Here is a 14,251-nt window from a genome sequence, read left to right on the forward strand (position 1 = left end):
CACGTTTGTTTTATAATGAAAACGTCTGTACAGATCCGTTTTCGGCAATATTGTGGGGCCGAATCCGTTGAAGGGCGAAAATACCGGTACCCAGTATTACGAAGGCATCCGAGTACGGGCCACACCCGCACCGATCACTTATCCGAGCCAAACTACCGCTGCTGTCGCGACTAATACATCACTGATTCCGGCGATCAACACTACTCCAGTAAAGGTGCTTCCCGTTCAACAGCGTACAGTCAAGAATATAAGTCCCGCACCCGATAGCACGGCCGTTTCCCAGGTCGATAATCCCGCCGCGTCGTCCGGGACGCAAACGACCTCCACTCCCGCGTCTCCCATCCTCAAGGCCCAATTGTCCGCACCGCCGAAACCCCCGTCCAACAACACCTCGAGTCAGTCCCAAAATCCAGTGACCAAGGTTGATTCTAAAAGTCAGGTGGGTCCGAATCCTAGTTCTCTCTCTATACCATTCTCTGCCATTCTCGTTTATGACCTTGGTTCTCACTTTGGTTGTATTGTAGCTTCGTAATGCTATTCTTACTGTTGGTTTTCCCTTTTAACACGAGCTAGAGCTACTTCCTTGTAACACAGAGGTGAGAAAGTTCTTTTTGCATGTCTCGTGAATCCTCAATTTAGCGTTCTATATTCGCCGAAAGAATAGATGAGAGAGATGTAGATAAGTAGAGTAATTATAAGAGCAATGTTTGTTTTTTTGCGAAAAATTTCAGTTTATTTAATAAATTATTTATTATTATATAAAATTTTATGTAGGATGAAATATTATATATTTTCTATTCGTAATCATTGCTGCGGTTATGGAAAATATCGACTAGAATTATTTCCAAGGAATCATATTGTCTGTGATTTACGCTTGTCAAACGCTTCTTCCGACTGCGTAGATAGTAGCTATGCTATAATATACGAGCTATATCGCAGCATGTGCTCATGTAAACGCTTGAACTATACTTTCCGATGCTGTAATTCGCTGTGGTGGTTGAAATTTGTATGTTGCCTCCTTGTCGATTAGGTATCAGTATCGCATCCGCATCTGAGTCAAGCGTTACTAGCAAGCGGCTCCCAAACGCCGCCGCAGCAGCCGCAACCGCAGCCACAGTTACAATGTGTCCAGGTAGTTGCTAAAGAAGATAATCGAAGTGGCACTACGTCGAGTTCCATAATAAAAAGCCTATTGGCTACTAAGGTAACAGTCAGCAGCGACTGCATGCCCAGTGCTGCTGCGACTTGTGTGTCTACCCCTACTGCCTGCGTAACAAACACTACTGCTAGCATCGCATCCAGCATCAGTGCCAATCAGCTAATAACCAGCAACCAGGTATCATTGTTGTATATTAACAAAAATAAGTAGTTCACTTTTTTGAGATTTTTCTATTTTTGTCTGGAAAGTACTAAATCGAGATCATGAGAGTTTCGTTCTGTTAATGTTTTTATGATTTATTACAATATCCGAAGGATATATAATAAAAAATGTATTAAGTGTGTTTAAAATTAATTACATATGTAAGTAATCTAAAATAAAGAGGAACTACTATATAAATTATCACATACGTGTGAATTGTAATTGTCTTATTGTATACGAAAGATAAGTTTTAACTTTATTTGCTTATCTATTATAGAATCTATTAGAAATAACACACATTATATTCTAAGAATCTCGCATCAAACTACTTTTCTATTTTTAGTAAATTATTACAGGCTATAACTATGCAGGAATATATAATAGATTATTATTTACTTTTTTTTTTTTTAGTACTACTTGTCAAAATATTTGCTTATGATGTAGTGTTGGTTGATGTATTCAAACTTTGTTATGTATTTCTTTGTTCTTTTGGAATACGAATTTAGACCAGAGAATGTCCTCTCTCCTTCCTTTCTTGACGAATATATATGTTACAATAAAAGAGCCATTAGCAATATTTAACAAAGTATTATTCTGAAATATAAATGAAATGAAAGTATTCATAATATCAAATACTAACAACAGCATGGTTTTTGATTGGTGAATTCGATTGTTTTTTTGATATTTATTCTATCATAAATATAATAAAAAATCGTTGTGAGTGCGTGAAAAGTGATACAATCATTGTATTATGGGAGAAAAACTTGATTCCCGATTAATATTATTACGGATATTTTCTAGGTTGCCCAACGTCAACAACAACAGAGATTATTACAGCAACAGATGACGAGTATAATACAGCCCGCTGCACCCGCGGCCACTCCGGCCACAATACTCCCAAAGACTCTCATCAACACTAAGCAGAAACCGACAATCGCACCCATTCCTGCCAAAAAGATACAAAGGCTCAATGGGGCCAAATTCGTTGTCACTAATAACTGTGAGAAGGTAATGATCACTCTTACAAGTTCACAGCTTGACGAAACCTTGTATAATATCTTATTATTTCGAACATCTCACATGTTCTAGACTGAGATAAACGATAACGATAATACCAATCAAATTATCACGTCCACGACTACGGTGATAAATCCGACTGAAAACCACATATCCTCACCGGCAAAGGTCTGTCGTCCGCCCTTGACGACAGTCAACCTCGCCACCGCTACACTGAACAAAACAAATCAACGCATGACATGCACTTCCATCGCCGAAGATTCGGACTCTACCAATAACTCTTTAGCATCGAGCAGCGGTATCGGTGGTAGTAGAGACTGTTCCTTCAGAGTGGAAGAGGAGAATATGCCGACAAGTTTCGAAGGTATTCTACTTAACGGCGCGCCGACAAGCAACAATATGGATATCGATGCGCAGGAGGATGGCTCATCCAAAGATTCATCGAGCGTGAGCTCGAAAGACAAGCCATTACAGAGTATGATGTTGGTGGACTTGCTCGAGAGGAAGGTTGATAAAGAACCGATTCTGAATGGCGTTCTCAGCAAGAATTCAATTAATGAGAAAGAGATGGATTTGGTGGAGAATCATATCAAGAAGGTATTAAAAGAATCTCCCGCCGAAATGAAAATAAAGTCCGAGATAGAGAGCGGCAATGTTATACAGAACGAAGTGTCCGAGGATACTCTAATCGAGGCGCCACGAGGAATCAAGAGATCAGCTAGTGAGTCAGATGAGCTAGATATCAAAAAGCCAAAGTATTCCAATGGCACAATGTCTCCTGATCCAGCGGTCGATTCGACCACAGCAGAATCTACGGTATCAAGTATAAAATCCGAGGAGCAGGATGACGATAAGGATAGCGAAAAAGTAACTGTTTCTTCCACTGCGGCGAATTTGTATGCTGCTCTGGCAGCAGACTGCATAGAAGATGAAATCGATTTGGAAGAACAAATGAACATTAACAAGGATACAATAAAGGAAGAAGCATCAGCGACGGCGATACCGACAACAGCGACGGTAACAGGATCGGCAATAACGACAGCAACGGCAACAGTATCGATGGTAGCGACGGCGACGGTGGCGATGCCAGCAACAGCAACGATGGCAGTGGCAACGGCGTCTTCAACTTCTCTTCCTCCTCCTCTTCATGTAAAGACGGAAACGACGCCAGTTCTTGTGAAAGAGGAGCCACCGACTCTACACATCAAGGAAGAATCTCATATATTCATCAATCAAATTGCAAGTATGAATCAAGCGTCGCAACCGCAACCACCATCGCTTCAGCAACAACAGCAACAACTTATAGTTACAACGCCTAGGCAAATAGTCGTGCAGCAAACGATCCCGTCGAGCAATCAAGTGATTATTCCTACCACGTCGGTAAAGGGCAGGCAGCCTTCACAACAACCGCAAGTACTCTTACAGCAGAGCGCGGGCGGACAGCTGCAATATGTAGTATCAGGCGGTGTACCTGGTCAAAACTATGTATTGGCACAACCACAGACGGCCTTGGTGCAGGGTCAAGCGCAAACCGTCCTTGTGGCACAGACAACACAGCAACAGGGGACTGGTACTAAGACAATTATCATATTGCAACCGCAGGCCACTGCGCAACCGACCCCTCAAAAGATGGTGGCAATGACGCCACAAGGACAGCAGGTGGTCGTGACACAAGTTCCTCGTCCGATTCTACAGAGTCCGGCGCTTGGCAACATTCCGCCACCTCTTGTACCCACATCCGCCACTATCCCGCAAGCCTCCATTATAGTCAACAGCTCGATAGCGCAGACTAATCCAAACACTGTGACTGTCACAATCCCAGCGATGGCCCAACAAACTCCAGTATCCACCAGCGTGCCGTCCAGAGTGGTGACGCCTACTCCGGCGTCTACGCCGCCGCCTACTAGGCCCACAACTCCGCATCAAGCAGCGGCTACTCATGGTGTGTCTACTGTCAAATCGTCACCTGCTACCAAGATCGTGAAGACGGTAAGTTCATCGACCTCCACCGAGCCTGAGTCGAAACCCTCTACAAGCCAACAACAGCAGCAACAGCAGACGCCACAGCTAATGCAGGAGAACAAAACCATTACAATTAAAATTGATCCTAACGCTTACCTGTGCGAGTGGCGGGGCTGTCTTAGGTAAGTTCAAAGATAAATTTTTTAGATCAATTTTATTAAACAATTTTGTAAAAGCTGTCGAATAAAGTACAGTTATATTTATGAGATGTTATGAATTTTAATGAAAAATATCTCAAATTATTTTAGACAATTTAAAACACCGCATGAAGTTTATCTTCACGTTTGCGAAGCCCACTGTCCGAGTGGTGGTGAGGAAATATTGTGTCTGTGGGCGAGTTGTGACGCTCTCAAGAGACGCAAGTTTTCGTTAATGACGCATCTCTATGATAGGCATTGTAACGCGGACGTAAGTAATCTTGCATCTTACTATTCGTGATTTTTTTATTGGATAATGAAAATTATATCGAATGATACTTGATACTATGAGATTTATATTCACATTTTTCTCTCCTTAGACAATGTCAATGAGAAGGAAACAATTAACAGTGACGGGTAAAACTGAAGTCTCTACGTCTACGCCTCCGACTCCGCATCATCCTGGATACGCACCCAACGCGGCATTCCATGCTATTAAACGGCATGCTCTGGAATTCGTTAATCCTAAAGAGCTAATGGTAAATTTTTTAATGTTTTAAAATTCCGAAACTATTATTTGAGAATACAGAATTAAATTTTACTGCATTTTCCACACGTATTTAATATTAATACATTGTACGTTGGCCCTATCATATGATGGAATTAAATTTCGATACATCTACTAAATTAATTTTAACTTACAGTATATCTTTTGCACTAAAATTGATAATCTAGACTTTAACTACATGAAGAAATACAAATTCTGAAAATGTAAATATGTACGGGGATTTTACAAAATTTATTTATTGTCATTTTACTTGTTTTATTTTATACTTTATTGTCAAATATTACTAGGAACTGCTGAGAAACTTTGGCATACTAATAATCACAGGTGACTATCTAAACATAATCTGTAATTGACCATATTTAAATTTTTTTTATCTCAGAAACTTGCTTAAAATAAAAATTTATAAATAACATTTTTTCTTGATTTTTCCATTGATTTTCAAAAACTGTTTTACTACAGTATTTTGAATTTTGGGACTTTTGTACTTTGTACATACTATGCCAATTTTGGCACAGTATAAAAATAATTGATATAAATATATTAATCAGGGAATGGAAAGTTACTTTTTAAAAGTAACAAACAGTTACAGTTACTCGTTACCGTAGAAAAAGTAATATAGTACAAAAAAGTAACTTGTAACTATAATTTCATTAATGAGTTATTTTTCTGATTTATGGATATAGATATAAATATACCTATACAACGTACTGGTTTCAGACCACCTGTACCATCCTTTTATCTTCGCAAAATAAGGTCCAATCGTAAAAGTGTTCAGAGAAAAGTTATAAGGTTTAAAAAGATCTATTTATTGATCTTATCACTTTGACCTTAGGTGGCGTCGCTAAGGTCAGGTCAAGATCACGTTGATTATTTTAAATGGAACATCCTATTTTTTATTCCAGAATCTAATAGGCGATGTTGAGAGCTTTCCAAAACACTATAATAAAGTTTTTTTATTAAGTACTTTTCGAGTTATAAGGCTCAAAAGTTACAGTACCGTCAGCATTAGCATTACGCGTGGTGTCCGACCGATGCGACGATTACAACCTCTTGAATGTTGTTCAGGATCATATTCTGGATAACAATTGTCAAAATCAAGATATTATTCCTCTTCTCAAGAAATTATAATAATATAATTATAAAATAAAAATTCATTTTTATATGAAAATTTTAGATTCATTTAGATATGAAAATAAGAGAAATGGTTTTGATCTTATCAAAACCATGGTCAAATGTTATCAAAAGATTTTAGCCGTCGGTCAGACACTTTGCATAATGCTAATGCCAGTGGTACTGTAATTTTCATACTTTATAACTCGAAAAATACTTTATTGAAAAATAACTTTATTATAGCGTTTTGAAAAGCTTTTAACATCGTTATTAGATTCATCGCTATTAGACATCGCTATTAAATTCTGGAATTAAAAGTAATGTGTTCCTTTTAAAAAAACGATATATTTTTTGATCTTTGATCTGATCTTGGCGACTATCTAAATTCAAACTGATAAGATTAATAAATAGATCTTTTTAAACTCTACAACTTTTGTCTGAATACTTTTACGATTGAATCTTATTCTGCGAAGATAAAAGGGTAGTATGGATGGTCTAAAATACCTGATGGTATATATAGGATAGTCCATTTAAACCGACCATCTGGAATATCGCATATTTTTGATAATATAAAAAAAGTTTCAAATGAAAATGGAACGATTTCGAGGGGTATTTTGGTCATGTTTTTTTTCTAAGTAGAGGCGCCAAAAATACATGAAGGTCACCTCTACTTTTTTAAATGTATATTATATGATTCTTTTTACACAATATATTCCTCTAATTATTCTGCATATAAAATTATTAAGGTATATCAAAAAATATAATTTACGAGATATTTTACATTTATTCTGGCACATATTGACATAAAATGTTAAATAATTTGCTTATTTAAAAAATTATTCATTTTGTATACGTGTTTTTTAAAAGCAATTATGTGTTTTATTTACACCATTTAATTCATTTTATTATTCTGTTCATAAAAGTAAGTTAAGGTATGATTATTAAAAAAATTAATAGTTTACGAGTTATTTAACATTTTATGTCAATATGTGCCGGAATAAAGTATAAAATATCTCGTAAACTATTAGTTTTTTTTTACATCATTGCCTTAATACTTTTGTGTACAGAATAATTAAAGAAATCATTATGTAAAAAAAATTATACAATTCCATTTAAAAAAGTGAAGGTGACCTTTATATCTTGCTTCCATCTAAAAAAAAAACATGACCAAAATATGTCGCCTTAGAAACCGTTCTATTTTCATTTGCAACATTTTTTTATATTATCAAAAATAAATATATTCCAAATAATCGATTTAAGTGAGCCACTCTTGTAATATAGGGCTTCTGCAGAGATTCCCTTATCGCCCGCAATACTTCGGGAAATAATTCGGGATCCAAAAAGAACTTTTATTTATTTTTCATAATTACAATTATAATTTATTTCATATTTTAATATAAATAATTATATTTTGGTCTATTTTGGCATTACTCAGGATGTACCACGTGGAGGCATATTCCGCATCCCTCTAGTAAAGTAAAAAAAATTTTTTAATAAAAAAGAGAAGGATGCCTGGGTAACAAAATAATCTGAAATGTAGTTATTTATGTTAAAACTTTATGAAATAAATTATGATTGTAATTACGAAAAATAAGTTACAATTATTTAAATATAAAAATGATTATAACTCGGAAATGACTTATTTCCGGACTATATTTATATAGTTTCTTTTTCTTCGGATTATATTTTTATAGTTTCTTTTTCCTTCTTTTTGATTCCAAATCATTTCTCGAAGTATTGCGGGCGATTTTCCGGACCCTGTATATTAACATATATTATAAAGATAATTAATATTTTTAAATATTAATTATTTTTATTTAATTACAGCGAATCTTAATGTTTAAATATTTTTTGTGTTTTATATATACATTTATATACACATATTTGATGCTGCAAACTGTATGCCGAAATCTTTTTCGTCTTCAAAAGCCAAGCAGAACCAAAGTAATAATATCATTTTATTACATTACAATTTAATGTTTTACAAGCAATTTAATGTTTTATAATAAGCATCTTTACAAGAATATTAATAATTCTAAAAATTCAACTCTTCAAAACTTGGTATAATATCCGTCTCAGAAAGTCAAGAGGGTTCTAAGTTCAGACTCTGATTAAGACAACACTTTTCGCAATATATTATTCGCAAATTTTAAGCTCATTAACATTTGATTATTTTTATAAAGGTACTTATTAGCATAAAAAAAATATTAAATTGTGCTAATCAATTTAATAAAGTAATATTACTACTCTTTCCGATTCCGTTTCAAGACCGAAAAAGATTTCGGTGCGCAATTTGCAGAATTACATATTTGTATTGTATATATTAATTCATACAGAAAATATTTAAGCCCGAAGAGATCCACTTTGATCAAATATAGAAATTTTCATATTTAATTAGATTTATTATCATTGGTCTAAATTCATATCATATTTTTAATTAATTTGTTTTCTTATATTTTTAGTAGATGTATTTTAAATATTATTCAATTTATATATTAAATAAAATTAAATTGATATTAAATGTTTAATAAGAAATTTGTTATCAAAATTAAATAACGTAGAAACAAACAATTAACTAAAAAATCACGTACACTCGCTTTTAAACAGGAAAGGCAGCGTACAATGTATTAAATTTATATTTAAATGAATGTTTTGACATAACTTTAATCAATATATTTAATTGGAAATGAAAGATTAGCGAGATCATAAAAAAAATGATCTGAAAAATATTAGAAGTAATTTGTAGAATAATTACAATTTAATAAAAAAATAATTTTTATCTCTACAAGTGAAGATAAAATCGTTAGCTGAATGAAAAAAACAGAGTTAAGCAACATGTATTCTGTATGTCTCGTAAATCTATAAATCTCGTAAATCTATAAATCTCGTAAATCTAATCTGAGGTAAATTTTCTCCCTGCGACCGATAATAGATGTACGAACTATATAGATACATAAATTTATTATCTTATAATGCATTTAATACACATATTACACATCTCGAAATACACATGTTACAATCTTTTTGCCTGTCATGTTGATTCTGTTGATGTAAAGTCAATTCTGTAAAATCACCCGACAGTCTTCGATTCTGCTGATGATTTTGAGTGGTTAATTTAACGAAATTTCTTGTTCTCTCTTGGCGAAGCAGCAAAGGCCAACCAAGCCCGCTGCAGCCACTTCAAGCTCTTCTTCCCCCAGACCTGGGCAAAATTCTCCACCAGAACAGGTAAAAATTGTATTGAGAGTTGAAAAGGAAATTACGACACAGCTACAGCTCCTGCAGTGCGCCGCCGCTGCTGTCGTTTCTTTGTGCTTTTTTTATTCTCTCTCTTTTTGCACACCATGTCATTCTCCCCCGACCCTTCATTTGTTTTACCCTGCCGTTGTACCATGTTGTAGCATGTCTTTTTTTATTTTTATTTTTTCGATATTATATTTCTTAGCTAGCATTTATTATGTTTATATGCGTCGAATTTATAATATTCATGTTAGGAGGATGTTGGCACAGTGTTCATTTCAATAGAGCAACAGAGAAGCCTTCAGAACTCCTATTTATTAAGTAGATGTTGTGCTAGATCTGTAGGTTTGGATATATGTTTGTATATGATATGTGTGCGTCCTTGTCATATTGATGTAACGTGGTTAAGGTGCAAGAATATGATTCGTTGCTATCTATTACATGACACGTCGAATGACATATATGACTGTTCAGGACAAATGAACTGCAGCTTCACTGAGAAATTGCAGCGCTTCTTACACATTAACACGAACTATCATAACGCATTCATAGAACAACATCATACAATTTGGAGATACGTATTACATCCATGCATTTTTCACAAGATCCTCTTTGCAACTAAAGCATTTTTTAGCATTTGAAAGATCAGTGATTTCATTCACGTTGACTGTCATCAGTCTATGCGAAAACCAACACGCGTGATCGATTGTCAACTATGCGTCTTTACTTTACAGGATGACAACGAAGGTCCAGTGACCAAAAGTATTCGCCTAACGGCAGCTCTCATTCTTAGAAACCTAGTCATATACTCAACACATGGTAGAAGGTAAGCAATTTCACTGTTCTATGTTTTATTTTATTATTTAAATCTTGTGTCATATGCGATTTGTCTGGCAACTATTCATGAATTATTTGCAGGCATCTTAGAGCGTACGAGCCCCATTTAGCAGGCGTGGCATTAAGCAATGTCGAATCATCGAGAACAATCGCACAAGTCCTTTACGATATGAACGACCAGAGTAGCAGTAGTCATCACAGGTGACCTCTTGAAACAGGCCTCTAAAAGCTCTTTTAATCTTGTGAGCAGCGATCAACTTACATTATTTCGAATTACATGAAAAGGAAGCGGAAGCGCATAAGTTTATAGTCACTTGCCGTGCTAATACATCCATATGGATGTATATACATGCATGCATGGGTGCGTGCATGCGTGCGTGCGTGCGTGCGTGCGTGAGTGAGGTGTGAAGGATTGGAATTAGAGAAGAATGATACCGAGGATAAATGTTCCATATATAGAAAAAAGAGGCCTATAAACTTACTAGGCAAATCATTTTGCCAATTTAGATTATGATATAAACTGTAACTATAGTGAAATACAAAACAAAGACAGTTAAGTCAAATATGTAAAAGTGATAATGAGTTTGTGCGTGCGCGCGTGCGTGAGCGAATGAGAGGAAGTAAATGTGTATTTGTATGTATGATGAGAAATGAAAGAGAGAAAAAGAGCGAATGAATGAATGAGAGAAAGAAAATATTATAGCGAGAGGGGAAGGGAGGGGGGAGGGAGAGAGAGAGAGAGAGAGAGAGAGAGAGAGAGAGAGAGAGAGAGAAGATATTTCAGATTTAATATTAATATTTATTTTCTCAACAAGAAATGTGGAAAAAGTGTTTTTAGTAAACGTGTACAAAAAAAGAACGAAGAAGATACTTTATGGACGTTATAGTTAATTATAATCAATATATTATAATTAATATTATATTATTCTATTATTAATTATTGTATGTTTTTTTTTCATAAATCACCAAGGACCTAGGATATAAAGAAAAAAAAAACGAAACCTTTTTATGAGATGTATTTGTTAGGAACTTATGTTTTGCTTATAATTGCATATTGCAATTACATAGCTATATTATCGTCTTTCTTTGTTTTATTATTAACTAATCTAACTATCGACAGAAATTAGTAAGACATAACAGTACATACATGCTAGCGAGTTCGTCATTTACAGCAAAACATTCATATCACTGCATAAATCTAACGACGTCTAGTTTAGATCAGTTTTAGCTCGATGACTCCTAGCCATTCAACTTCTGCAATGTGTCAAGATACTTGGAGAACAATTTTTTACGATCTCTGAATAATGCAACATGTTATTAAACAATTTTATAAAATAACTTTGTCATTAGCGTGTGACTTCTAATCAAAAATATCTTGCAAAAAAGAAATCCTCAAAATCAGTAACAATATTGCTAAGCAAGTTCGAGTAAGTAAGCAAAAAGAAATGTCCACGATATATGGAAGTCTATCGTGGAGATGGAATCTTTGAAATTGATAAATTCGTTTAGAATTTGATGAAACTTCAAATTTCTCTTTTTTATAAGCAAGAAAAGTCGAAAAAATCATGTTTGAAGTATGTGCGCGCGCGTGTGTGTGTGTGTGTCTAATCAATGATTTATTGAAAGCTATGATATTTAAAAATTGCTTTATATATATAAATTTTAGGGATCGCGGAATTCAGATCTAATATTCGATTTTGGAAATTCAAAATGGCGAATCCAATATGGAGGATTGAAAGTGGAAAGTAAATGGATTTTTATGAAAAACGATTTTTATCCTGAGGATTTTTATTCTTTTTGAACTCGCTGAATTTAAATATATCAGAATTTCAAAATTCAATATGGCAAGGACCGAAAAAGATCAATAATTTCTTCTTTATTGTAGTAGAATAGACACTACCACTCTCGCTTTTTGCCGAATCTAGAAATAATCAATCAACTGATGGTGAGGATATATTCCCATTTTAATTTTTTTCTATTCGCCATATTTAATTTTGAAATTCTAAGAGCATATTTGGATTCAGCAAGCTCAAAAATCCCAATACATATTTCATAAAATCCATCTACTTTCCACTTTAATTTACCATATTGGATCATACCACCATTTTGGATTTCGAAAACTAACATTAGATCTGAATTCGACGATTCACGTATTTTATATGAAATAATTTTACGTTTTTATCCTAGCTTTCAACAAATTAATCGTTGCTAACAAATATCTTAGCTTTCAATTAATCGTTGATAAATTGTAAGTAGTAACAGCCAAGATCGATTGGACCTGAAAAATTTTAAGCATGATTTTTTTCTTACTTTTCTTGGCGATAAAAAAGTGGAATTTGATATTGGGCAATAGATTTCATATCATACTATTATTTAAATGAATTGATCGATTTCAGATGTTACATTTCCAAGACAAAAACTTTTATATATCATGGGCATTCCTTTTTCAAACGAATATTCTTTAAGATATTTAAATTTAAAGGGCCTAACAATCTTATACTTTATATGATAATCATAATAGCCTCTTTTTTCTTTTTCTTTCTTCTGATTTAATTCAAAAGTTTCATTATTGACATCTGTGAATGAAATTAGCATTATATTTCTTTTTCATGCTCATGGCAAATCTTAGCTCTTGCCAAACGTATCACATTTCGAGTATCTCAATTGAACATAATTTAAATGAATAAAATTATGCAACATAAACAAAATTTATTGTGTAAAATGTAATATAATCATTGCAACGCATAATGACAAAGTTGTCTTTTGACTCTAATATCATTTATTTTTAAACAAAGTTTACTCTGGAAAATTTCTGTAGAATTTTTATTTATATTAAATGTATAATGTGTGCGAAAAAAGGTACTATTAAAAAGATATTAATTCTCTGAGTCTTAAATTAAATAAAATCGATTAAAAGAATTGTTTATTATTTGGCTAAATCGGAAAGCTCGGTAAAATGAATTTTTATTTTATTTCTAATGGTTTAAAGTGTCTAAGTAATGACAAGTATTTTATGTTCTCGAACATTCTACTTCGCAAAAAACGCAAAAACGTAGATTGCATTTATCATTTATTGAGTTTATTGAAACATCACTACATTACATAAATAAAGAGTAAGCTGATCATATTAAAATTTATATATATATATATATGTATACATATATATGTATTCATATATACGTATACATACGTATATAAAGATATATACATATTTGTACATAATACCTGTATTTCATTCATGATGTTAAAACCTCTGTGTAAATTTCTTAAGATTGTAAGTTTAATGCGTCTTTAAGAGAAACAAAGTAAAAAAGATTCTTGTATTATAATAGATTGTGACAAGACATAGAAGTTGCAAGAAACGGATTTTTGTAATTATTTAACTGGTTCGGTGAGAAAAAAAACAATTAAAGAACGGTTTCGTCTTATATTACAAAACGACCGTTTAAGAATAGATATAAAAAGTATGATAATGGACCCTGTGCGAGCCTCTATTATGTATTTTATATATAAATATATAAAAACAAGTTTAATAGCGCTGATCGTTTTTAGGAGGACGAAAATCTTGTGAGAGGCTTTTTATTTTTATTATTTGTAATTATACCTAGTTTACATGTTCACCGTTTCGTACGATCATCGAGATCATAAATAAACATCTGTGTAAAGGAATAAAAGAACGATATAATAAATTACTAAATATTGAAGGAGAATATGGGAAAAATATATAGCGTGATTATTTGGATTGTTCTTTCTCTCCATCGTGCGTATGCATAAAGCAAGAAAAATTATAAGAAGAAAAAGATAGAATTGTGAACAATACAAACCTTTTTCGTCTATAATCATCTATACGTACATATATTACAAAACTATTTGAGTATAACAATTGTTCATTTATTCATCACTCAACTTTAATTATTTTCAAGCTTTTATTATTAATATTTTATAATTTTATTAATATTT

The 14,251-nt window shown here is 33.4% G+C and overlaps 1 protein-coding gene across 1 annotated transcript in view; it reads left to right on the forward strand.

Moving 5' to 3' along the window:
- Positions 1–10,995, forward strand: part of LOC108688543 (AT-rich interactive domain-containing protein 2) — a 113,427-nt gene extending 102,432 nt beyond the window's left edge. The window contains exons 9-17 of the mRNA XM_018194844.1: positions 34–439; positions 1,031–1,336; positions 2,162–2,368; positions 2,450–4,521; positions 4,648–4,807; positions 4,917–5,075; positions 9,362–9,442; positions 10,189–10,280; positions 10,373–10,995. Of these exons, the coding sequence (XP_018050333.1) occupies positions 34–439; positions 1,031–1,336; positions 2,162–2,368; positions 2,450–4,521; positions 4,648–4,807; positions 4,917–5,075; positions 9,362–9,442; positions 10,189–10,280; positions 10,373–10,496 (3,607 nt within the window). The 3' untranslated portion in view covers positions 10,497–10,995. The remainder of the gene's footprint in view (positions 1–33; positions 440–1,030; positions 1,337–2,161; positions 2,369–2,449; positions 4,522–4,647; positions 4,808–4,916; positions 5,076–9,361; positions 9,443–10,188; positions 10,281–10,372) is intronic.
- Positions 10,996–14,251: the final 3,256 nt, after the last annotated feature.

This window comes from Atta colombica, unplaced genomic scaffold (assembly GCF_001594045.1).
Source record: "Atta colombica isolate Treedump-2 unplaced genomic scaffold, Acol1.0 scaffold235, whole genome shotgun sequence".
Classification (NCBI taxonomy): domain Eukaryota; kingdom Metazoa; phylum Arthropoda; class Insecta; order Hymenoptera; family Formicidae; genus Atta; species Atta colombica.